This window comes from Crinia signifera, chromosome 5, assembly GCF_055691185.1.
Source record: "Crinia signifera chromosome 5, ASM5569118v1, whole genome shotgun sequence".
Lineage (NCBI taxonomy): Eukaryota > Metazoa > Chordata > Amphibia > Anura > Myobatrachidae > Crinia > Crinia signifera.
In genome coordinates, this window is record NC_139221.1 from 48,967,732 (window position 1) to 48,994,118 (window position 26,387).

The following is a 26,387-nucleotide window of genomic DNA, read 5'->3' on the forward strand; positions in this document are numbered from 1 at the left end:
TACCCCCCCCCCCCCCCCCACACACACACACACACAGTGAAAACATGCAGTGTGGGGGTTTTGCATATCAAAACGCAGTAAAAACCCTGATAACAGGGTTTTTACCTCAGTTTTGGGTTAGAGCATCCCACCCATAGAAATATATATTTTGACAGTATATAAGAACCTCATGGCCCATTCAGTGTGCATCTTTGTCTTTTATCCTCTTGGCAATTTAACCCTATTTGTTCTGTAGATCTGTAAGGATATTCTTGTGCCTATCCCAAATGTGTTAAAATTGCTCTAGTGACTTTGAACCTTATTCTTGTCCACACGCAACACCCGCCGCTCGTACAGCTGCCCCCCCCCCCCCCCCGCTTGTCAAGTCCCCCCCCCCATGAAACCCCAGGCAATCCCATGAGTGCTAACCATATCCCCTGTCTCTCGACCCCCACCCGCACTACTAGGTGTGAATGGGCCGGCTAATAATCAATTTGCAGCTGCAGCTGCACATGCGCATAAAAGTTTATGCACATGCGCAGCAGCTAAACATCACTCCCCAGTATGAATGCACAGGGGAGCGGTCAAACCAGAATAACCTCATGAAGTGCTCAGAAGCTTTAGTAATATATTGTGTGGATGGTTCCATGGTGCCTGCAATTGTTTTTTTCGACCAAAACAAAGTCTGTGTCACTGGAACCACTACCACAGCCCAAAGTTATTACATCACCCCTAAAGGTTGACAGATAAAGAAGGCGACAGCAGGTCAACAGGTACAAAATGTCAACAGGTTCAGAGGCTGACATGATAATGGTTGTCACGCAAAAGATCGACACGTTTTCCCATTTTTATTGGGTAAATCCTATATGTGAAATAATATGTGTCCACCATCAGTAGAAAAGCATACCCTCGCAGACTTGCTTCACCCACCACATGTCAGGCTAGGTGGCGAGTGCAGCAATTCCCAGTAGCAGTCTTTGTGGTTAGTAAATCAAGAAAATGTTGGGAAAACAAGCAAAAATCCCAAAAACATGTGTCGAACGTTTGTGTGTCAACCACTGTCATGTCGACCTACTGATCCCGTCCACCTACTGCATGTCGACCAATACAGTCTATCATCAGGAGACCAATAGGTACTCTTTACCTAGCACGGCGCCCACGATTTTGATCGTGGGCATCGCAGGTAAAAAAATCGCGGGCATTGAATGCACTAAAAATCAGGTGCGACGCGACCGACGCGATGCCCGCGATTTCCCATAGGGAACAATGTTAAATGTCTCAATTGACCCGATTTTACTGTTCAATGCCTCAATTGACCCGATTTTTCCATAGGAAACAATGTTAAATGGCCCACAGAGGCCAAATAGGCACCCTGAAGTTTGAAATGGCCCCCACAATTGTTAACGCCACCCCACGTTCAACGTCAACCCGAAGCGTGACGAGTGCAGCGAGCCCGCGAGGGGCGGCGGTACGCGTCCTACGACCTTTTCATACCTCCACTATCCACGTCGGCGTGGAGTTGAGAATAGAATAGTGTGGCGAGCGCAGCGAGCCACCGAGCCCGAAGCGTGGCGAGCGCTGCGAGCCCCGCGAGGGGACGAGGATACCTTCACAGGTAAACGTGTCCCTTCGCGGGCTTCACAGGTATCCGCGTCCCCACACTTCGGGCACGGTGGCTCGCTGCGCTCGCCACACTGTTCTATTCTCAACTCCACGCCGACGTGGATAGTGGGGGTATGAAAAGGTCGTAGGACGCGTACCGCCGCCCCTCGCGGGCTCGCTGCGCTCGCCACGCTTCGGGTTCACGTTGATCGTGGGGTGGCGTTAACAATTGTGGGGGCCATTTCACACTTCAGGGTGCCTATTTGGCCTCTGTGGGCCATTTAACAATGTTTCCTATGGAAAAATCGGGTCAATTGAGGCATTGAACAGGAAAATCGGGTCAATTGAGACATTTAACATTGTTCCCTATGGGAAATCGCGGGCATCGCGTCGGTCGCATCACACCCGATTTTTTAGTGCATTCAATGCTCGCGATGGCCGCGATGGGCGCCGTGCTAAGTAAAGAGTGCCGACCAATTTGATATAACTTTTTTTTTTGGTTTATTTTTGGGGTTGGTCAGATATTTAATTATTGAATGTGACTGGAACTTCTTCTGATATATCAGATCACTTAAAACATTTGTGGTAAATGTATTTATTTTACTATTCTTTTATATACTGTAGCGCACACATATTCCAAAGAGCTTTACAGAAAATATTTGCCCCAATCTATATTCCCTACCACATGTATGAGTGTGCTTGTACATTATGCAAGTGCTGGTGCTACAGGGGAACAACTGTGTTGCACCATCCACGCTGCCTGAGAACTTTACAGCATGCTTGCCTACCCTCCCGGAATGGGCAGCAGGCTCCCAAAAATCAAGTCTGCCTCCCGGTAAGGTGGGAAAGCACCCCACATCTTCTAGGAACCCTCGCCACCCCTCATTGTCATCCATCACAGAGTTTAATGCTGGTATTCACGGTAGTTCAAGGAGGTGGCGGGACCTAAATGACACAAATTGTATCATTTTTGCATCATTTTAGCCACGCCCCCTCTCCTAGAGCAGCGAATTGTGGCATTTGACAGAAACGGGAGCATGGCTTGATGACATCAGCCAGGGGTGTAGCACGATATTCGTAGGGCCCCATAGCAAACGTTTTTAAGGGCCCCCTAGTTACAGTAGCAACTGATGGTGATACATATCTCTTATATATTTGGCTCATACTTGCCTACCCTCCCGGAATGGCCGGGAGGGTCCCGCAAATCGGGTCCCCCTCCCGGTCCCCCGGGAAGGGGGGCAATTCTCCCGCATTTCCCTACAGCCCCGGCTCCCCCTCTCCCCGCGGTCTAAAAGCTATGACTTTCGCGGGTCCGCTGGGAGGGGGCGGGGCTTAATGATGCAATTTGCTGCATTTCGCGGCATTTTTAGCCCCTCCCCCCACCCACGGACCCGCAAATTGAAGCTTCAGCCCGTCATGGGGGCGGGGCTTGATGACATCACCCATGCCCCGCCCCCAAAACGAAGCCTCTACCCGCCCCCTTTCACTCCTCTCCGGGCTTCTCCCGGAAAGGAGTATGCCAAAGTCGGCAAGTATGAATTGGCTACATCTGTAACTCAAAGTGTGTGAGTGTGTGTATAACAGGAGGGACACATTGCTCTGTTTCTGGACTTCTCCCTTAATTAATGATTGCCAGCACCTGTGTTGAAGCACCTTTCTAATCAATTAATAACATGTGTGAAACAGGTGATGGCACATTATGAGGGAAGTCCAGAAACAGAGCAATGTGTCCCTCCTGGAGAGGATCATGTTGGGAGGTATGTGACTGACTCACATGACAGAGAACCAGCCCAGTGAGCCCACAGTGCCAGACATCCTCCGCCTCCCCATGTTGCCCTGCAAAGACACTGCACCAGGTGAGCGCCCCTCGCCGCCCCACCCACGATTCATGCCCCCCCCCCTGTGACCCCCTCCCACGATTCGCGGCACCCCCCCACGACCCACCCCCTCCCGCGATTCGCGGCAAAACACCCCCCCCCGCGACCCCCCCTCCCGCGATTCGCGCCCCCCCTCATTCTCATGTGTCGACATGGACACCAATGAAATGCCACACTTATGTCAACATTTACATGTGTTGACCTTTCTGTGTTGATTTTTTCTTGTGGCGATTCACGGCACCCCCCCCCCCGCGCGCGACCCCTCCCGCGATTCGCGGCAAAACCCCCCCCATGGCTATGGTCGACAATGAAAAAGGTTGACATGAGATTTTTTTTTTAATTTTCTGAATGTTCTCATATTCATTCTCATGTGTCGACATGGACACCAATGAAATGCCACACTGTCAAAATTTACATGTGTTGACCTTTCTGTGTTGATTTTTTCTTGTGGCGATTCGCGGCACCAAACCCGCGACCCCTCCCTCGATTCACGGCACCCCCCCTGCGACCACCCCCTCCCGTAATTCGCGGCACCACCCCACCCTGTGACCCCTCCCCGCGATTCGCCGCCAACCCCCCTCCCACGATTCGCGGCAACCCCCGCGACCCACCCCTCCCGCGATTCACGGCAACTTCCCGCGCCCTCCCTCCTGTGATTCGCGGCAACCCCCCTGCCCCCTGCCCCCCCTCCTGCAATTTGCTGCAACCCCCCGCACCCCCTCCCGCGATTCGTGGCACCCACCCTCCAACCCCCCCTCCCGCAATTCGCAACCCCCCCGCAATTTTGCGGACCCCCGCCCCCTCCCGAGATTCACCGACACCTGCGCCCCCTCCCGCAATTCTGCCCCCTCCCTCGATTCACGGCACCCCCCGCGCCCCTCCCACAATTCACGGCACCCCTGCTCCCCTCTTTAGTCCCCCGTATGCCCACACACCCCTATCACTACCCAGCTTCCTGCTCTCCTGAACCATAACTTCCACCACTGGGGAGTCGCTGACGCTGTGTTGCCCACATACCCCTATCATGCCTCATAGCCCAGCCTCCTGCTTTCATGCACCCTAACTCCCACCCAGTAGGAGGAGACACTGACTTGAGTTCCACCATCCTGTACTCCTGTAATGCCACGCTGGACCCTCACCCACTGGCAGAAGCTGCACTGTGTCTCCCACCCTCCTCTTTAGTCCCCCTTATGCCCACACACCCCTATCACTACCCAGCCTCCTGTTTTCCTGTGTTGTGACCTCCGCCAGTGGGGAGCCGCTGACTCAAAAACACCCTACTATACTATTGCACACACACACACACCCACAAATGTCACTGTACCATCCACACTATCAATGTACATCTTACTCTGTAACTGCTTTTTAATTAAACAAAACAATACACACGCCCTTCCAAATCATATGCTCTCTATTTAACACATTTCACCTATAACTCAAGTTGCAATACAGGCATCTTTCATACAATTCTAACCATATTTCTCACAATACAAACGTCCACAAATTAAGGGGGCGCAGCCCCTTACGACGGTGTGAAGAGCGCCCGTAGGGCGCGATGAATCACCTAGTATGTAAAACTTATTACTTAGACAGTAAAGATGGGCCCCCTTCAGCTCTGGGCCCCATAGCAGCTGAACCCCTTGCACCTATGGTAGTTAGGCCCTTGACATCAGCATCCGCCCCCTCCTCCTAGAATGCGGATCAGTGTCTCCTCTCCGGGCTTCTCCCGAAGAAGAGCACTGCAAAGTAGGCAAATATTACGTACAGGCTAAGACCAAATGTATCCTTCTGTAAGCTGCAGAACTGTTTATGTAGCAGTTATCCTCTTTAGTCACTTTTCTTTTTACACTTGTCTCTTATTTTCATGTATTGTATATTGCACATTGTAACCCATGCAGTAAGCCCAAGATGGCTGCTTAGCTTGGTCCTCTCTTGGGAAGTATAAACAATGCATGATTCTGATAAATTAGTTACAGGTACAAGACAAATAGAGGGTCACTCATGTGCGGTGGGAGTTGCTATCGCTGTTGCTTCCTTTCTCTCTTCTTTCCGCTAATCAGTATTATTTTCTGTGCTGTCCCCTATAGGAGACGGATCTTATGACATTTAACATTTCCATTCATCGTTCATGGTGGAGAGAACATGGTCCAGGCTGTGTGAGAAGGGTCGTGCCTCCTCCAGACAGCAGAAACCTTGGAGATCACTCGTTCATCTCTGTGACAGGATGTATCATTGAATTTCAATACCTAGAGGTCATCCACAGCGCTTTTCAAATACTTATGTCGGTAAGTCAGTTTTATTTACGCATACAAACTATTTTGTGTTTTTTTTTAACTATTTTTTGTCTTTATTCGTAGAGCGTATTTCTGCAAAATAATGCTCTGATAGCTGTGTTTCCAAGCACAATGTGATGCTGTAATGTGATGTTATTATGCATGTCATGCTCATTTCATACCCTATTAATATGGCATTTTATTACAGTCAATGGCCGTAGGCTATTATTAGAAAGAGCGGGATCTTGTTTGGCTTGTGATAGCATTTCACCCGCCCTGTGGCAATGTTTGTAAGGCTGTTACTGTAACCAATCTGATCAGAAACCCTGAGATTATACACCAGTGTACTGTCTTTCTGCCAACAGCCACAACATTGTATTCAACTTGTATCATATTATGTGTCATGATGACACATTCTAGAACAGATAATCATTTTTTTATGGAGGGAACCTGGACACTGGTAGAAAGGGTAATAGAATTTTGGGAACAGAAAAAATATACAAGAAAACTTCATATGATTGGGTGATGGTAGGATGATTCAGGAGCCTATTCATTATGTTAACATTTGTGGGCCGCGTAGCCCTCAATAATTAAGTATCTGACTAACTGTGAGAAGCAGGGGAGGATACAGTACTACCAGACCAAGGGCGGGATGTATTAAAATACATCGCCGCCCTTCGCCGCCCCCCCCCGCCGCGATGCTGCCGCATATGTACTAACATTTGCGCCTGGCATCACGGTGCGGTGACGGAGGCCCCCCGCGATACCTGTACACCGGTGTGCGGGGGGTCTCCGTCACCTCCCTGCCACCACGCTCTCCTCTCACGCCGGGGACAGCTATGCATGCTGTCCCCGGCGCTTCCTCCTCCCCCCTGCAGCCAGAAGGATGTCCGGCTGCTTCACTAGGGGGAGGCAGGGCTTACCTTCCGGGGTCCAGGAGGACCCTTCAGGAAGGTAAGCCAGAGGGGGGGGTTGGCAAGCCGGCGGGTTTGCGTCGGCGGGCGGTGAAAAGAAGCCCATAGGCTTCTATATGGTATCGCCACCCAAAGGTGGCGATACCCTTTAGTGCGGTATCATTTTTGATACATTGGAAAATGCGGTAAAACCGGGGTTTTACCGCATTTTCCATTTGATACATCTCGCCCCAAGTCCACATTACTCCGGTACACAATCAGCGAAGACGCAGCCTCCTGTAAGGACTATGCAATGAAACCAGACAGACAATGGAGGAAAGTAATGGATGCAGAGCAAAGACTTGTTGGTTTCCTTACTTTATATCTGCTTTATATCAGCAATGACATTGGTCTCAATTCAGTAAGGCTCGCCAAGCAGTGAAGATTTTCTGCTTAACGAGCTCTCTAATGCCGCCTGCTGGGCGAGCGAATGCCCGCCCCGCCGCCATGCAAACAAACCCGCCGCAATGGGAATGGATGTTTAGCATTAACATCCATTCGCATGGGAATGTACAGGCCAAAAATCATTCGATGGTTGCCAACCATCGATTGATTTCCCCCCCCCCCCCCCTGTTTGCAATTATAAGTCAGTCTTGACTGACCTAAATTTGAAGCGTGCGACTCGGAGAATTGGGCAGACGATGACGTCAGCCGTCCGCCACCGGCAGTCATCGTGCCGCCTGCGTTTTCCTGGGGTGCACCGACCAGTTTTGTGGCCACGCCCAGGAAATGCTGCGCGTCCTCATGCATCCCTATGATGGGAATAGCTAAGCAACTTTGCAAGTCACCGAAGCCATTCGTAAAGCGGTCTGCACATGCGCATAATAGCACATGTGCATGAGCAGTCCCCAAAATATCAGGACACACATATATACACACAGTTTGGTTAAATTCCTATACCCTATGGGGGTCATTGGGGCGACACTATGATGGTTCACATACATTAGATCGACTTCTAAAGTTTGACCAGGCTTAGGATGACATAAGAAATATGTCGACATGGCTAAGGTGGACAGGGACGGAAGGTCGACACAAACATTAGGTCGACCATGGGAAGGTAGACAGTCCAAAGGTCGACATGAGTTTTTCACATATTTCGATGTAAGTTGCCATGGACACTATATCAGTGTAATGCGTCCCCTCGCATGGCTCACCATGTGTCGACCTTCCGACCCTGGGGACGTTAGCCATGTCGACCTATTTCATGTGTCCACTTGACCCTTAGAGGTCGAACCTAATGTATGTGGACTTTCATAGTGTTGTCATAGTAACCGTATCACTGCCCAGCAGGATTGCTCTCTCTGGTTTTCCTACTCTTCCTATAACTTTCTCAGACTCCGGAACATGTGGATATCTTCTGCGTAAAGAAGTATCTTGTCTCATTTTTATAATGTAAGACCAATAATCTCATTGTAGCCCATCACACCATATGTACCAAGCATTCAGTGACTATAAACAGCCTCCTTAGAGAAGCAACTGATCCACATCTTGCAATGAGAGGTATCTAACAAGATCAAACCAAGCCAGAAGCAGGTTACTGTAAAGCTCTGAAATCTCAGTACAATCCATGCTACATATACTCGTGGTCCATTTACAGGTAGCCAACAGGAGTCAAGGAAAGAACAATTTGCATGATGTCTCTATCCATAATTCTTTGTGTGAAGATTAAATGTCTCACTCTCTGTTCTCTAAATATGTGTATATATAGAGACTTACAAACTAGCTAGGCTTCCTAGGCTGGTGCTAGATTGCCTCATTGTAGCCAATGTGGATGTTCTTATTAGTTCTAGAGAAATAAAACCAAAATGAGTCTTACTTGCATATTGGAATGGAGATGAAGCTCTGGATTTAAGGTAAAGCTTAGTAATGTACAAATACAGAGATCTCAGATTGCATGTAACGGTATTTGCAAAGATATGATTAAGCTGCCAGGCGATGTCAAGTCACCATTAGGTCGACATGGGAAAAGGTCGACATGGGAAAAGGTAGAAAGGTCATTAGTTCTACAGGTCGTTAGTTCGACAGGTCATTAGTTCGATAGTGTCTAGGTCGACAGTCAAAAGGTCAACACTGCGGCCGGCGAGGGGGTTAAACATTGGGGGTCACAGAAAACAAGCGATCCTCGCTGTTTAACCCTGCAAGGGCCACTCACCCTATTCAATGCACTGGGGAAATTCCCCAAACAGCAAGGCTCGCAGCTAAGGCAAGGAGCCCGCTGCATTTAGCCATGAGCCTCGCTGTATTAGTGGCCGCATAGGGCGTTTCCCACTTGCTCCAAAAACCTAGCGAGGGGAGAAATGGAGTGTGCAGGGGGTCAGTTGAATACCGACTGTCAGAGTCAAAATTAATATTTAAAGAACACCGCACATACAGTGGCCTCTGTGCATGTGCAGGGTATTCCCGTGTGTGAGCAGGGAAGCGCCGCTCTTATGTATACACGCGGCGTGCACATATTCACACATTGAAATCACTTTGTAATATGCACATTCATATAGTGTAGAATTTCCACTTAGCCCCCACTCTTTTTCCATCAAGATATCTGCAGACACTTCACAGTTGGGACACAATACTTATGTCTGCACTGCTATTTATGTTTAAATAGATTATGGGCGGGGTGTATTAAAATACATCGCCGCCCTTCGCGCCCCCCCCCGCCGCGATGCCGCCGCATATGTACTAACATATGCGGCTGGCATCGCGATGCGGTGACGGAGGCCCCCCGCGATACCTGTACTGTGGTGTGCGGGGGGTCTCCGTCACCTCCCAGCCGGCTTCTGCAGCATCCACGCCGGGGACAGCTAAGCAAGCTGTCCCCGGCGCTTCCTCCTCCCCCTGCAGCCGGAAGGACGTCCGGCTGCGGTGCTAGGGGGAGGAAGGGCTTACCTTCCGGGGTCCAGGAGGACCTGCAAGAAGGTAAGCCCAAGGGAGGGGGGAAAGGGGGGGTCGGCGAGGCGGCGGGTTGCGGCGACGCAGCGGGCGGCGAAAAGAAGCCCATAGGCTTCTATAGGGTATCGCCACCCAAAGGTGGCGATACCCTGCCCTGCGAAACCGCTGCGAACGGGTTTTAGTACATAGGAAAATGCGGTAAAACGGGGGTTTTACCGCATTTTCCCTTTAGTACATCTCGCCCTATGTCTGCTTCTATTGATAACGACAAACAAGATTTGCTTGTCGTGTCAATAGTTCCTGGATGGTCATTGTGTACCCTATAGTTCAGAAAAAATAAGAACACAATATACCATACAAGATTCTAAGGATATGTAGATTCCTGATTGTAACCCTTGGCTCTAATTCCTAAGTGACCCCCATAAGACAACCAAAAGGTGACCTTTTAAATTACTCAGACCAGACATTGATATACTGTTAGACAGTGAGATATGTATTAGTAGTGGGGTACTTGTGGAGTATCACGGCTCCCATCGCATGCCATCGCATGCCATATATAGTAGCATGCGATGCGATACGTTTTTTACAGATTTTGGCCGTTTTTTGACAAAATCGTATGCAATCGCATCGCATGCGATTTGATCGTATGCGATCGCATACGATTTTGCACTGAAAAGCATCCAAATGCATTGGAATTAGTATTAAACATGTTCAATGGCCCCAACTGGCATTTTTGAGGCTGTACCACCCCCACTTTCAACGCGAACCCGAAGCGTGGCGGGCGCAGCGAGCCCGCGAGGGGTGGCGGTACGCGTCCTACGACCTTTTCATACCCCCACTATCCACGTCGGCGTGGAGTCGAGAATAGAATAGTGTGGCGAGCGCAGCGCGCCACCGAGCCCGAAGCGCGGCGAGCGCAGCGAGCCCCGTGAGGGGACGCGGACACCTGTGAAGCCCGTGAGGGGACGTGTATACCTGTGAAGGTATCCGTGTCCCCTCGCGGGGCTTGCTGCGCTCGCCACGCTTTGGGCTCGGTGGCTCGCTGCGCTCGCCACACTTTCTATTCTCAACTCCACGCCGATGTGGATAGTGGGGGTATGAAAAGGTCGTAGGACGCGTACCGCTGCCCCATCGCGGGCTCGCTGCGCACGCCTTGCTTCGGGTTGGCGTTGATAGTGGGGGTGGTACAGCCTCAAAAATGCCAGTTGGGGGCCATTGAACATGTTTAATACTAATTCCAATGCATTTGGATGCTTTTCAGTGCAAAATCGTATGCGATCGCATGCGATGCGATTTTTTTGCATACGATGCCCATCGTGGGAGCCATGGTATTCCACAAGTACCAGTAGTTATTTTTCAAATGTATAATATACATATTCTCCTACACATAGGGGGAAATTTACTAAAGGAATTTTGTAAAAAAAATAGGTGTATTTGTATCCAGAAATACACTCATTTTTGACATTTACTATCCCGAAAATACGGCAATTCGTATTGATAGCACATCAATACGAATACGAATTGCCGTATTTTCGGGATAGTAAATGTAAAATATGAGTGTATTTCTGGATACAAATACACCTATTTTTTACAAATTTCCTTTAGTAAATTTCCCCCATAGTGTTCAACCATCTGGTCAGCGAGCCTCATAAGCTTCCAATACATGGGGACCGAGTTATCCAGCCTGACATGCTGGGAGGGAATGGGATAGGACAGCGTTAGAGCATCATTCTTGGGATCAAAATGTTCAGTAATTTATAAGCAGTATTCGGGTGGTCAATATGAAGAAATCACATATTGCTGCGTATAGATATGTGCAGTTAAAGATTATATATATTAATGTGGTTTGCTAATATCTGCTCGCAACTTGCAATTCAGCAGGAACCCAGAGGCCAACATCTGCCAGGACACCCTGATCTAAGCATCGCCCACTGACCGAAGCCATCATCAATGTCCCCTCAGATAATGTGATTCACATCTCCCCTGACCTATTGAAGAAGAGCCCTCCTTCCCCTCATTGTATTGCTTTTGGACATTGTGTATAAATGAGTGGCCTCCAGCCCTGACCATCAGTCATTTTACTCTGAGGTCATCTTGCTAAGATTGAATGTATATTGGTTGTGGACAGGGCCGGACTGTCCATCTGGCGCTTCTAGCAAATGCCAGAAGGGCCGATGGCCAGGTGGGCCGAATTAGAGTCCCGCTTGCCACTGGTGGCTGGAACTCTCGTCTGATCAGCAGCGCTGGCCGCGGCTTTAAGGGTATGGCCGCGGCTTTTGGAAAATGTCCGCCAGCCTCCTGCACTGAGGACATGTCTAGACAGTGCAGGAGGCTGCTACAGAGGGCGGGGCATCGGGTGGAATGAGGGGCAGGAGGATCCTAACAAGGCAGTGAAGGCACCATACTTCCTACTTCCGGCCGGCTTGTGCGTGCACATTACTTCCCCCTGCTAGTGCTGCAGGCCTGCAGGCAGCCTCGGTGTCCATCCAAAATCAGCTTCACAGCCTCAGGTAAATAGCATTTGTATAGGGGGAGAACAGGACTGAGGAGCCAGGACACCACAGGCTTCTCCCAGAGAACTTCTCTGAGAGAAGCCTGTGGTGTCCTAACTCCTCAGTCCTGTTATTGTGCAGGGGGAGCAGCCTGTGGTGTCCAGTTATTGTGCAGGGGGGCAGCCTGTGGTGTTCAGTTATTGTGCAGGGGGAGCAGCCTGTGGTGTTCTGTTATTGTGCAGGGGGAGCAGCCTGTGGTGTTCGGTGTGCAAGGGTCCCGTCTGCTGCAGGTGGGCCTGTGTGCTCAAAATGCCAGGGCTAATTTCTGGTCCCAGTCCGGCCCTGGTTGTGGCTATTTCTTTATACTTGACTGTAAGACTGTATATTGTTTTTCCCTAATCAAAAGCTCTGAAGCTGCTTAGGACCACAGCATTAGAAACTAAAGGCCCCCATACACTAGCCGATTTTGGTCAGATTTCAGCCAGATCAGTCGGATCTGGCCGAAATCGGACCAAAATCGTCTAGTTTTGATGTTCCCTCAGATCCGATGCGCGGTCCCGTGCGCATCGGATCTGCGTCGGGTGGTCGGACCTGCTGCACGTCCGACCTCCCGACTTGGGACCTAGTGGGGCGGTGGAGGGAGCAGGGGGGGCTGGGGACGCTGCGGGGGACACGTCTGTGTCCCCCGCTGCTGGGGACAGCGTCTGTGCGGCGAGAAGGTAGAGGGAGCAGGGGGGGCTGGAGACGCTGCGGGGGACACGTCTGTGTCCCCCGCTGCTGGGGACAGCGTCTGTGCGGCGATAAGGTAGAGGGAGCAGGGGGGGCTGGAGACGCTGCGGGGGACACGTCTGTGTCCCCCGCTGCTGGGGACAGCGTCTGTGCGGCGATAAGGTAGAGGGAGCAGGGGGGGCTGGAGACGCTGCGGGCGGGGGACACAGGCTGCATAGAGCCGGGCAGGGGGAGCCGGCCGGGAGCTGTCAGTAATGAATAAAAAAAAAGCCCATACAATGAATGGGCGGCCTGTGATTGGCTGAGCGCTCTCTCAGCCAGTCAGCAATTGGCTGAGAGAGCGCTCAGCAGCCAATCACAGGCTGCCCATTCATTGTATGGGCTTTTTTTTTATTCATTACTGACAGCTCCCGGCCGGCTCCCCCTGCCCGGCTCTATGCAGCCTGTGTCCCCCGCAGCGTCTCCAGCCCCCCCTGCTCCCTCTACCTTATCGCCGCACAGACGCTGTCCCCAGCAGCGGGGGACACAGACGTGTCCCCCGCAGCGTCTCCAGCCCCCCCTGCTCCCTCTACCTTATCGCCGCACAGACGCTGTGTCCCCAGCAGCGGGGGACACAGATGTGTCCCCCGCAGCGTCCCCAGCCCCCCTGCTCCCACCTCTTAGCCCCCCACCCCCCCTGCTCCCCGGGTTTTTTACATGTGATAAATCGAGACGATTTATCACATGTAAAAAATGGCACATCAAGTGCCAATCTAATCAAGCTCCCCCGGGGAGCAGCCGGGGAAGCTCAGGGGGAAGTCGGGGGCGACTTGTCCTAAGGACAAGTCGCCCTAGTGTATGGGGGCCTTAAGTATTGGTGTCGCATTCCTTCTCTGCTAGGGGTTCATTGGGGCAGATGTATTAAGCTTTAACAAGAGATAAATGCAAGGGTGATAAGGAGAGATAAATGTCCAGCCAATCAGCTCCTTACTGACTTTTTTCAACCACAGGCTGTAACATGGCAGTTAGCAGGTGATTGGCTGGACAGTTATCTCTCCTTATCACCCTTACATTTATCTCTTGTTAAAGCTTAATACATCTGCCCCATTATATCCTTGTGTGTTGTAGATAATACTCTATTGTGTGCCTGGTAAGTGTGTGCTATATTCACTGCGTATACCCACAGGTTGCAGCGATTAGCGTCTGTAGCGCCAAATATACGCAGAGAACTATAAAGTGTATTTCTTTGCTAATAATAGGGTTTTCATATGACCCCGCGAGCTGTGACAGTATGCAGGCAGCCCTGCTCACTGTCACAGCTCACAGAATGCATACACCCCTGTGTGATATAATTGCATACTGTTATGCTACCTACAGATGGAGCCTTCTTCAACAAGCCTTCTCTGGGGGATGCGGTCGGAATCCCGGCGGTCGGAATCCCGACGGTCGAAATATCGACGCCAGAATCCCGACCGCCGCAATGCTGGCACTTTGTCCCTCTATGGGTGTCCACAACACCTATAGAGGGGGAATAAAATAGTGTGCCGAGCATAGTGAGGCACCGGGCCCACTGCGTGGCAAGCGCAGCGAGCCCGCAAAGGGAGGGTGGGGGACACAACGATCCACCGTCCCCCCTTGTCGGCATTGCGGCAGTCGTGATTCCAGCCTCGGTATTCCGACCGCTGGGATTTCATACTAATCCCTTCTCTGGCTCACCATGTCTTATTATCCTCTATTCACATTTTAGTAAATTTGCCCCGGTGTGTCTCTGTTATGAAAAATGTTAAAATTGTAGCACAATAAAGATCAGTGGCAAACGCAGAATTTTTAGAGGGAGCACAAAAATAGAACTGCGCAGTGAATGGGGGAAATAGTACATGCAGTTTATTTATGTACCAATATAAAACACATATAAAACATACACAGAAAATTAAAACACAATATATGCCATGAAAAAAACAAAAAAATATATATATATATATAATGATATTACATAAAAAAGGGGGGAGATAGTATAAAAAGATTTTTGCACAACCGGTTGTGTCGAAATTTATAGGTTTAAAACCAAATAGATTTTGCTTCCCTTTAGCTTATCATGGTCGCATTAGTGTGTTAGTAATGATTAGAATACTGGTTAGGTAACAGTCTTTGTATGGATTAGTAGATATAACTGTCCAGGTTTTAATGTCTGGCCAGACAGTATTGCATTAGGGGTACCTTACAGCTGCCACCTGTAATTCCTCCGGTCTCCCAGTGGATGGTGCTGAATCACCTGTCTTTTTCCAACTATGTCTGGAGTCACCTTCGGGCTGGTGGGCTGATAGTAAGCCTGTATGGGTTCCCCTATGGTGCAGAAAGAATTTTTGTAAGTATCCAACGCGTTTCCCCGCCTCCGTTAACGGTCTCAGCGGCTTTTTCAAGGAAAGAAAAGGAAGGTAGCAAGTGAATGTCCATTTATCAGGTCATATATTTATACCTCAGGATGGTCTAAGCGGCGTGGCTTAGCGCCGTCTTTCCGCTTCCTGCTATGCGGCGGCTTATTGCTGTTTGTTACCCAGCTTCCGGTCCGTGCGTTCCACTGGACCGGAAACGCGTCACTTTGCGTTCCATTTTGCCGTCATTGAGGTGTCCATCGTTTGTATTCCCTCTATTCTAGCTACATAGGTTGTAGCGGCCATTTTTGGTAAGGGAATATGCCATTTCTATACGTGATTACATCTGTTTGGTATATTGCAGAGTCCGCAGCGGCTTTTATTATTTAGGGAAGTCAAGGGAGCAATCTCTATTCTTTTGATAAACTTGTTTTCGACATTATGCATTTCTAATATCTGTTATGCAAATCAAATCCATTCTGGGTACATCGTATTTTATATATAGTTATTATGCAATATGTTACAGATATTTTCATACACTCTATCCCAACCGCAATTCATCACGATATCGATGTATCGATAGACACTCAATGAGCATTTGTCCCAATAGCAGCAATATAAATATATCGTATATCCAAAAAAACACTCATTTTACATACACCTACTAATTTCCTATTAATACATATGGAGGAGTCCATATCTCAAGGACAGGATCGCTAAACATAAACTGTATTATATTGAATAATCGCAAAATCCTTTTTATAAAAAAGGGGGAAAAATAGAAGAAGAAACAAAGGGAGAGGAAAAAGGGGGGGAACAAACCAATTACCATAACGCATATCTATACATATATATGTACATATCACATATCCACATACATATATACATATACAGAATCAAATCTGTATACACAGGTTTTCAAAAAAGAGACACATATTACTATAAATAACAAAAAAGATCAATATATCAATATATCCAGATTCCATGGATCTGGGTATCTCAGCAGGATAAGGGTGTTTATACAACACTTAGAGAAGGTTTTGTTCATTTCGGTAACGAATTCATGTCAACCATTTCTCTGCGCGACATAGGACCAGAAAAAAAGTCACACAGAGTGGTCGGAATGAATTATTTAAACATACAGATAAAATTACACACATATGGGTACATGATATGTACCATAGTTGTTCGGAAAGAGGACCGCACATAACCAAAGAACTATCGATCCTATGTAGCACTAGAATTTTCTTTTTACTTTTTTATTTATTTATTATTTCTTTTATTTATATTTTGTTATGTGTTTTTTCTAGTATAGATAATAATCATATAGACAATGATATATATATATAGACTCATATATCCCAGAAATTATTCCATCATCGCTGTATCATAGCTTTAGACATACTTTCAAAAATGGACCATAGGTTGCCTGGTTGGTTTTTATCCTGACATCGTCCGAGCCTTCGCACAAATGGTCCAGATGGACCTCCGGTACCACATGTGCCGAAGTCTTAGATCTGACGCCCCGACAACCCGCAGCATCTATATTCCGGTAATGCCAGCATATAGCCCAATTCATATTATTATCGTGAAAAGGGAGGCCCAACAAGAAAACAGAGCATAAAAGAAAGAGAGGAAAAAAGTGAGGAGAATGATGAACCTGATGTAAGAATAGTATATTATAATTTCGATCATAGTTACAACTAATTCAAGATAAAGGAGAAAAATGGGTGGGGGGAGGAAAAAGGGGATGTTAAATCCTCTAAATACCGTTATCTGTTCCCACTTCTTTGATGTTATTATACATAAAAAGTTGAAAAGATGGAAGAATGAATGAATAAACAAGATAATGAAAAAAATGGATATGACACCAATCAAATAGGTTCTGCACCATAGGGGAACCCATACAGGCTTACTATCAGCCCACCAGCCTGAAGGTGACTCCAGACATAGTTGGAAAAAGACAGGTGATTCAGCACCATCCACTGGGAGACCGGAGGAATTACAGGTGGCAGCTGTAAGGTACCCCTAATGCAATACTGTCTGGCCAGACATTAAAACCTGGACAGTTATATCTACTAATCCATACAAAGACTGTTACCTAACCAGTATTCTAATCATTACTAACACACTAATGCGACCATGATAAGCTAAAGGGAAGCAAAATCTATTTGGTTTTAAACCTATAAATTTCGACACAACCGGTTGTGCAAAAATCTTTTTATACTATCTCCCCCCTTTTTTATGTAATATCATTATATATATATATATTTTTTTGTTTTTTTCATGGCATATATTGTGTTTTAATTTTCTGTGTATGTTTTATATGTGTTTTATATTGGTACATAAATAAACTGCATGTACTATTTCCCCCGTTCACTGCGCAGTTCTATTTTTGTGCTTTTTCTGGTAATCATTTTGGGGAATTGAGCTGCCCCACACGGAACAGCAGCAGTTAACGAGGTGTGATAGTCCGTGTTATATTACGGATTAGGTAGGTCAAATCACCCGCAGCGCAGGACTTAGCCAAATTTCCTTTTTAGAGGGAGGTTTTAAAATATAATCCAAAATCTCCCACTCTGCAGCACATTGGAGTAAGTACGGGAGACTGGGGGAGCAGTAACAGCCCTGAAAATTGGTCTTTTTATACACTGGATACTGTATGGAATACAGTATTAATATTTAACAGTACAGATGGTCTGTAGTATAGTTTCAAACATTTAAAGTGGTCAGGAAATGTTTAAACATATAATCAATTTAATGCACAAACATGATAGAACCAGTACTGCACTTTCTAAGATCACAATCTCCCACCTCATAGTAAGGCTTCTTTTCTCTTCCTCCTGGTAGCTGCTCTCTGGTCCATTGCAATGGTTTTTTTTACCACCACACAAAGACTTAATTTGGCCATACACCTAAAGATACCTTACACCTGGACATACACCTAAATATACGGTGGGATACCATACATCCTATATTTCCAAAATCTAATCTACCAATCAGCTTTGAAGTAATTTTTATTCAGTGCATCATCTAAAATGATATGTAAGAACTGATTCTTGACTTCCTACATCTATCCCACAAACCTTTCATTGTTTCAGTTTAGTTTGCCCACCATACATATAGTAATCCCCTTGTTTACTATGCGAGGGGATGGATGCAAACACATCACCTTGCATGCAGCCAAAGGAGAGAGAAGTCAATCGAGGGTTGCCTCAAATGATTTCTCTCCCATTCGGATATTAAAGTCAGTCTATGCTGGCTTTTATTTCTGTAGATGGGGCAGGCACTGACTTCAAGTGAGTGGAATGTGAGCTTGAGTGGAATTTATTGCATATAATCAGCCACAAGCAGTGTTGTGCTGTGTAGTGTCTTCATTTGAGGACCTCAGTTCTGCTCTAGATGACTGACTGCCAATGGAAAGGAAAGAACTGGAGGTTGTTATGGGAACAACAATCTTCATGTATTGACCAGAGGAAAAGGAGTTTAAAAACCTCCTTTCACCTAAAACAGCATAAATATGATGCAGTGGTTAGCAGGAGGCAAAGTGGACTCTGAATAATTTACACTTTTCAGCTCAAAAACCTTGCCAAATATTTTCAATTACCGTAACATACTGTAGTAGAGGTTGAAAAAAAAGACGTACGTCCATCAAGTTCAACCTTTGATCTAGTATTGTCATCCCCTATTTGAAATATTTACTTGTTTTAACTTTGACTAAATAGTGGTTACGGGTTGTACCCCTGAATGTTTTATTGTTTTTCAATAAATGCTTGTCCAACCTTATTTTAATTGTGCTCAATGTGTCTGCCAACTCCACCTCTACTGGAAGAGAGTTCCATACCCTTACGTCCCTGACCGTGAAAAATCCTTTCCTTTTAAGGGTACGAAATCTTCTCTCCTCTAGTCTGAAAGCATGCCCAGGTGTCCTAGTCTCTGACCTTAAACCAAAGAGATTGCCTGATAGTTAAGAGTATTGCCCTCTGATATATTTGTACATTTTAAGAATGCCCCTTAAATATCTCTTCTCCAGCGTAAACATCCCTAATTTCGATAGTCTATCCTTGTAGTTTAATATTTCATCCTTTTTATTAACTTGGTTGCCCTTTTCTGAACTGTTTCCAGTTCTACTATGTCCTTTTTTGTAGTGTGGGGCTCAGAATTGCACTCTGAATTCCGGATGAGGTCTAACCAGTGCCTGGCATGATTCAATTTTCGTTCCTAGTTTCCATGTCCTTTTTTATTCAGGCTAGTATTCTGTTAGCATTACTGGCTGCTCCATGGCATTGAGCACTGCATCCCAGTGTGTTGTCAATATGGACTCCAAGGTCCTTTTCTAATTCTGATTTGCCCAATTCTACCCCATTAAGGTTATAATTTGCAAACATGTTATGACTCCCGAGATGCACAACCTTACATTTATCTACATTGAACCTAATTTCCTTTTGTCTGCCCAGATACCTAATTTATTTAAATCCCTCTGTAGCATGGATACATCCTCGACCGTTCCAATCACTGTCCGCAAAGATTGATACTCTGCTTAGTATTCCATCCACTATGTCATTAATGAATACGTTAAACAGAAGAGGGCCTAGCGCCGAGCCCTGTTGTACCCCATTGCTTGAGAATGCACCCACTGTTTGTTCTCTATCCTGCAGCCAGTTTCTTACCCAGATACAAATTTATACCCCAGTCCCAATTCCTCCATTTTATTTATCAGTCTCTTGTGGCACAGTGTCAAATGCAAAATCCAGGTAGACCACATCTACAGCATTGCCAATGTCAAGGTTCACGCACAATTCCTCATAAAAACTTATAAGGTTAGTTTGGCACGAACGATTTTTTACAAACCCATGCTGATTGCCACTGATTATTTTATTCGCCTCTAGGTGAAAACAGTAGTAGTAGGGTGCAGTGATAATGATAATAAAGGCTAGATCTGCATGGCATCCCCTTTCCAAAGTGACTGTTATATTGCTATGTACAGTATATTGTTAGATCTATATTAGTACTTGTAATTATATGTCACTACTGTAGGTGGGCTCTAACACGTCTTAGAAATATCAGTTATCACCTGGTCTACATGGCTAATTGCCAATGAAAAGTAAAGAAAGGGAAAAATTATTACCATGCAATAAAGAGTGTAAAATGAGAACAAACAGAATAAATATGCCATGGTTAGCAGAAGGCCAATTGGCTGCTCAGTAATTTAATATTCACACATTTCAACTTTAAAGGCCCCCATACAACCAAACACTACTGTGACTTCTCCAAATGGGGGGAAGGCGCAGCCGATCCCTCTTGAAGCACCCAGGATCTGTTACACTTCTGTCCCGGACCCGCCGGGACAGACAGTGTAGACGAGTGCCGGGGGAGACGTTAGCGGCGTCGCACAGCAACGCCCCTGGCTTCCGTCCCCACGGCATCATCAGCAGGCATCGGGGCGTTGCCGGGCAACGTCCCCGAGCGTCTCCGTCGGCGTGCCGGCGCGCTGAGGTCATGCGCCCGGCAGTGCGGCGCACGTCAGCGGGGATTTTGAATAAAGAGCCGGCGTCTGCCCAGGACAGACGCCGGTTATAGCTTTTGCACCTCAGGGTCTCAAGTGTTCCTGGTTCCTGCTTACCCACTGCTCCTGGTTCCTGTGTCCAGTCGTCCTGTGTCCTGTCGTTCATTCCCAGCCGTGTCCTCCGTTCTGTCTCTTGTCCTCCTGGTGTCCGTGCGTTGTCCAAGCTGTCCGTACCCTGGTTCCCGCTGCCGTTGTCTCCTCAGAGCACAGATAAGTGGGGTTTATCCCCAGACTGCCCCTTACTTGTATCTTGATTCTTATGAAACACCTCTGTGTATTGTTACACCTGTTTGGTATAGGTTTGTGTTACATCTCTACGTATTGTTACGTTTACCCAGTTTGCTACAGAGCAAGGGTGACCTCGCCTTCTTGGGTTAGTTAGTCATCCCCTTGTTCATCTTTGACATTGGTGGCAGCGTTGTCAACTCTCAAGACCTGGTGGCATCGGGGGCGGAGCCTGACTAACGGGCTCTGTCGAACGCGGCTATTATAGGCGAAGCCTAGCACTAGCACGCAGCCATCAATCCCATTCGATGACAACGGAGTTAGGGTTGGCGAGGACTCCCGGATATCATAACATTATAACCGGCCAGACCATACTCTGAGACTGTTGTTGCCCCTACAGCTCAGAGGTTCGGTAGTCGTGGGGAAACCCAATCATGGATCCGTCACAGCAGGCTGCTGCCCACTCTCTTGCAGGACAGATGCACACACTGACGCAGAAATTGCAAGAGCTCACCCTACGGGTAAACTCACACGAGCAACGGTCTCAGTCTAGCTCCTCCTCCGGTGGGAGTCTGGAGCCCAGGTTAAATCTCCCTGACCGTTTTTCAGGTGACCGGTCTTTGTTTTTTAATTTTAAACAGTCATGTAGGCTTTATTTCAAATTGCGCCCAGGATCTTCTGGTTCTGAGGCTCAACGGGTTGGAATGGTTATTTCACTCCTGCAGGGAGATCCTCAGTCTTGGGCCTTCGGCCTTCCAGATGGTGCTGAGGCTCTCTCTTCTGTGGATGCATTCTTCTCAGCAATGGGGTTATTATATGATGACCCGGACCGGGCGGCCTCGGCCGAGTCAAATCTTAGGGCCCTGCGTCAGGGGCAGGACACAGCTGAGGCATACTGTACTAAGTTCAGACGTTGGGCTATTGATTCTGGCTGGAACGACCCAGCGCTTCGTAGTCAGTTTCGGATTGGGTTATCCGAATCCCTTAAGGATGCATTAGTACAGTACCCCACTCCCAAAGACATTGATGGGATCATGCAGTTAGCCATTAAAGTGGATAGGAGATTTCGGGAGCGGCAGAGAGAAAGACGGTCTGGAGTGTTGCCTTCCTCATCTGTAGACGAGTCTACCGAGGTACCCGGAGACGAGCCTATGCAGTTGGGGGCCACTCGACTATCTTCATCCGAAAAAAACCGCCGACGTCTCAAGGGCCTCTGTTTGTATTGTGGGGGTCCCGGTCATCTTGCTGTTGCTTGTCCGCTGAAGGCGGGAAAAGACAGGGCCTAAGTGATACTTGGGGGGTTCACTTGGGCCTGTCGAGCTTTTCTCCCTCAGATTCTGTATTAATTCAGGTATCAGTCTCTGTTACCGATCGTTCTTGGAACGGATCTGCCTTTGTGGATTGTGGGGCGGCCGGTAACTTTATAGATGAAGGCCTGGTGCAACAATTGGGCCTTATGCCCATACCCCTGGAAAATCCCGTTTCTGTTTGTGGGTTGGATGGCTGTCCACTGTCTAAAGGCGGTATATCTTTTAGGACTCCCTCCCTTCGGCTGTCGGTGGGGGCTCTTCACTCCGAAGATATCACCTTTCTTATTTTTCACTGTCCTCTCACTCCTATAGTCCTGGGGCTGCCCTGGTTGAAAAAACACAACCCTGAATTTAATTGGGAAACTGGTGAGATCACTCGGTGGGGAGGGTCCTGTTCGGATGTTTGTCTCACTCTCCCTCTCCGTGTGATGCACCCCGATTTTCAAGCTCTCCCTCCTCAGTACCGTGATTTTTCAGATGTTTTTTCTAAAAAAGAAGCCAACACCTTGCCTCCTCATCGCCCCTTTGATTGTGCCATTGATTTAGTGTCTAATGCCAGACTTCCTAAGGGTCGTTTATATGCGTTATCCGCACCTGAGTCCCAAGCCGTGGACCTCTACATTAAAGAAAGCCTTGAAAAAGGGTTCATTCGGCCCTCTAAATCACCGGTGGGGGCGGGGTTTTTCTTTGTTGAGAAGAAAGATGGGTCTTTACGGCCCTGTATTGACTACAGAGCTCTTAACAAAATTACGGTAAAAAATTCCTACCCATTACCCCTCATCTCCGTATTATTTGACCAGATTCGAGAGGCAGTGATTTTTTCCAAAAGAGACCTCAGGGGGGCCTACAACTTAATCAGAATTAAAAGTGGTGATGAATGGAAGACCGCGTTTAATACCCACTCGGGGCATTTTGAGTATCTTGTGATGCCTTTTGGTCTAGCTAACGCCCCGGCAGTCTTCCAAGACTTTATCAACGAAGTCCTTCGACCGTTTTTAGGGGGTTTTGCCGTAGTTTACTTGGACGACATTCTCATTTTTTCCAAATCTCTTCCTGAGCATCGGCAGCACGTCCGCCTGGTGTTGCAGAAGCTACGGGAGAATCATCTATATGCCAAGTTGGAAAAATGTGAATTCGAAGTGTCACAAGTGACTTTTTTAGGGTATATTATTTCCCCTCAAGGTTTCTCCATGGATCCATCGAAGGTTCAGGCCATTCAATCCTGGGCTCGCCCAACCACGCTCAAGGCCATTCAGCGATTCCTTGGTTTTTCTAACTACTATCGCAAATTTATCCGCTCCTTTTCGGACATCGTGGCACCCATAGTGGACTTGACTCGGAAAGGGGCTGACCCAGGACAATGGTCTCAACAGGCGATGGATTCTTTCATATAATTAAAGAAAGCGTTTTGCTCAGCTCCAATTCTGCACCACCCAGATCCCAGGCTTCCCTTTTTAATCGAAGTCGACGCCTCTGATGTGGGTGCTGGAGCAGTCCTGTCTCAGAAGGGTCCACTGGATTTAAAGATTCATCCATGCGCTTACTTCTCCCGCAAATTCTCTCCAGCCGAGAGAAATTATGATGTAGGCAATCGTGAGTTATTGGCCATCAAATGGGCGTTTGAGGAGTGGCGTCACTGGCTTGAGGGAGCTCAGCATACCATCACCGTGATCACCGATCACAAGAATCTCTCTTATATTGAGTCCGCCAAACGCCTCAACCCACGACAGGCTCGGTGGGCACTGTTCTTCACCAGATTCCGGTTTATCATCACCTTTAGGCCGGGATCTAAGAACGTGAAGGCGGATGCCCTCTCCCGCAGTTTTCAGACTTTCCAGGGGTCTGAGGTGAAAGCATCTCCCATTGTCCCTTGCTCAGTAATCATGGCGGGCCTGACCCAAGATTTAGCCACCTTAGTCATTGCTGCCCAAGCGTCGGCTCCTCAACAGACCCCACAGGACCGTTTATTTATTCCCCAGAAATTACGGCAGGCGGTTCTCAGGGACTTTCACTCGGCAAAAAGCTCCGGGCATCCAGGTATTGCCAAAACTTTTGAACAGTTAGCCAGGACTGTTTGGTGGCCCTCTATGAGGCAAGATGTCGACAAATTTGTGGCCTCATGTCTGGTCTGTGCGCGACACAAATCGTCTCGACAGTCTCCTATTGGGCCGCTGTTCCCCTTGTCCATTCCCAAGAAACCATGGTCTCATATTTCTATGGACTTTATAGTTGACCTGCCTCCGTCTAGCAAGTTCACCACCATCTGGGTTACTGTGGATAGATTTTCCAAAATGGCTCACTTTACTCCATTACATGGGCTTCCTACTGCAAAAATCCTAGCAAATTTATTCATCACCAACATCTTTAGGCTTCACGGACTCCCGGTCGATATTGTCTCGGATAGAGGTTCCCAGTTCGTGGCCAGGTTTTGGAGACAGTTTTGTGCAGCCTTAGGGATTCAGGTCAGTCTCTCCTCTGGCTATCACCCGCAGTCGAATGGACAGACCGAGAGGGTCAACCAGGCTTTGGAACAATACCTCCGCTGTTTCGTTTCAAAGTGCCAGGACAATTGGGCTGAGCTTATTCCATTAGCAGAGTTCGCATACAATAACTCTTATCATTCAGCCATCAAGAGCTCTCCTTTTTTCTGCAACTCTGGTTTGCACCCCAAATGTAGTTCATTCATGCCCCCGGTTGATCCGTCAAGATCCTCGTCCACTGTCTCGTTTTTTAGGAAAGCCTGGAAGAATGTACACATAGCCCTTAGACAATCCTCAGCCCGGTCTAAGATTTTCTTTGATAGGCACAGGAGACCGTGTCTCTTTAAAGTGGGTCAGAGAGTATGGTTATCCACACGTCATATTAGACTTCGACAGCAATGTCCCAAGTTGGGTCCCAGGTTTATCGGTCCATTTCCGATTATCGGACAAATTAACCCTGTGGCATTCAGACTTCAGCTTCCCAGGTCTCTGCGCATCAATAATGTCTTTCATTGTTCCCTGCTCAAACCTGTCATCGGAACCCTTCCATCCAGCTCTACACGTACTCAAAGACCTGTCTTGGTTCGAGGGCATAAGGAGTATGTGGTGGAACATATCTTGGATTCCAAGGTAGTCAGGGGTCAGCTCAAGTTTCTTGTCCACTGGAAGGGGTTTGGAGATGAGGAAAGATCTTGGGTCCCAGAAATTTTTTTGCATGCGCCCCGACTAAGAGCGGAGTTCTTTAGAAAATTTCCCTGGAAACCGGGTTCTAAGGGTTCGGTGACCCCTCCTCAAGGGGGGGGGTACTGTTACACTTCTGTCCCGGACCCGCCGGGACAGACAGTGTAGACGAGTGCCGGGGGAGACGTTAGCGGCGTCGCACAGCAACGCCCCTGGCTTCCGTCCCCACGGCATCGTCAGCAGGCATCGGGGCGTTGCCGGGCAACGTCCCCGAGCGTCTCCGTCGGCGTGCCGGCGCGCTGAGGTCATGCGCCCGGCAGTGCGGCGCACGTCAGCGGGGATTTTGAATAAAGAGCCGGCGTCTGCCCAGGACAGACGCCGGTTATAGCTTTTGCACCTCAGGGTCTCAAGTGTTCCTGGTTCCTGCTTACCCACTGCTCCTGGTTCCTGTGTCCAGTCGTCCTGTGTCCTGTCGTTCATTCCCAGCCGTGTCCTCCGTTCTGTCTCTTGTCCTCCTGGTGTCCGTGCGTTGTCCAAGCTGTCCGTACCCTGGTTCCCGCTGCCGTTGTCTCCTCAGAGCACAGATAAGTGGGGTTTATCCCCAGACTGCCCCTTACTTGTATCTTGATTCTTATGAAACACCTCTGTGTATTGTTACACCTGTTTGGTATAGGTTTGTGTTACATCTCTACGTATTGTTACGTTTACCCAGTTTGCTACAGAGCAAGGGTGACCTCGCCTTCTTGGGTTAGTTAGTCATCCCCTTGTTCATCTTTGACATTGGTGGCAGCGTTGTCAACTCTCAAGACCTGGTGGCATCGGGGGCGGAGCCTGACTAACGGGCTCTGTCGAACGCGGCTATTATAGGCGAAGCCTAGCACTAGCACGCAGCCATCAATCCCATTCGATGACAACGGAGTTAGGGTTGGCGAGGACTCCCGGATATCATAACAGGATCTCCCTGGTGGCTAGATCACATACGA

General features: G+C 48.1%; 1 protein-coding gene across 2 annotated transcripts in view; it reads left to right on the forward strand.

The window, feature by feature from the left end:
- Nucleotides 1-26,387, forward strand: part of NKAIN3 (sodium/potassium transporting ATPase interacting 3) — a 434,621-nt gene that overhangs the window by 338,566 nt on the left and 69,668 nt on the right. For both annotated transcript variants that reach the window (XM_083187167.1, XM_083187166.1), the window contains exon 4: nt 5,546-5,743. In XM_083187167.1, the coding sequence (XP_083043293.1) occupies nt 5,546-5,743 (198 nt within the window). The remainder of the gene's footprint in view (nt 1-5,545; nt 5,744-26,387) is intronic.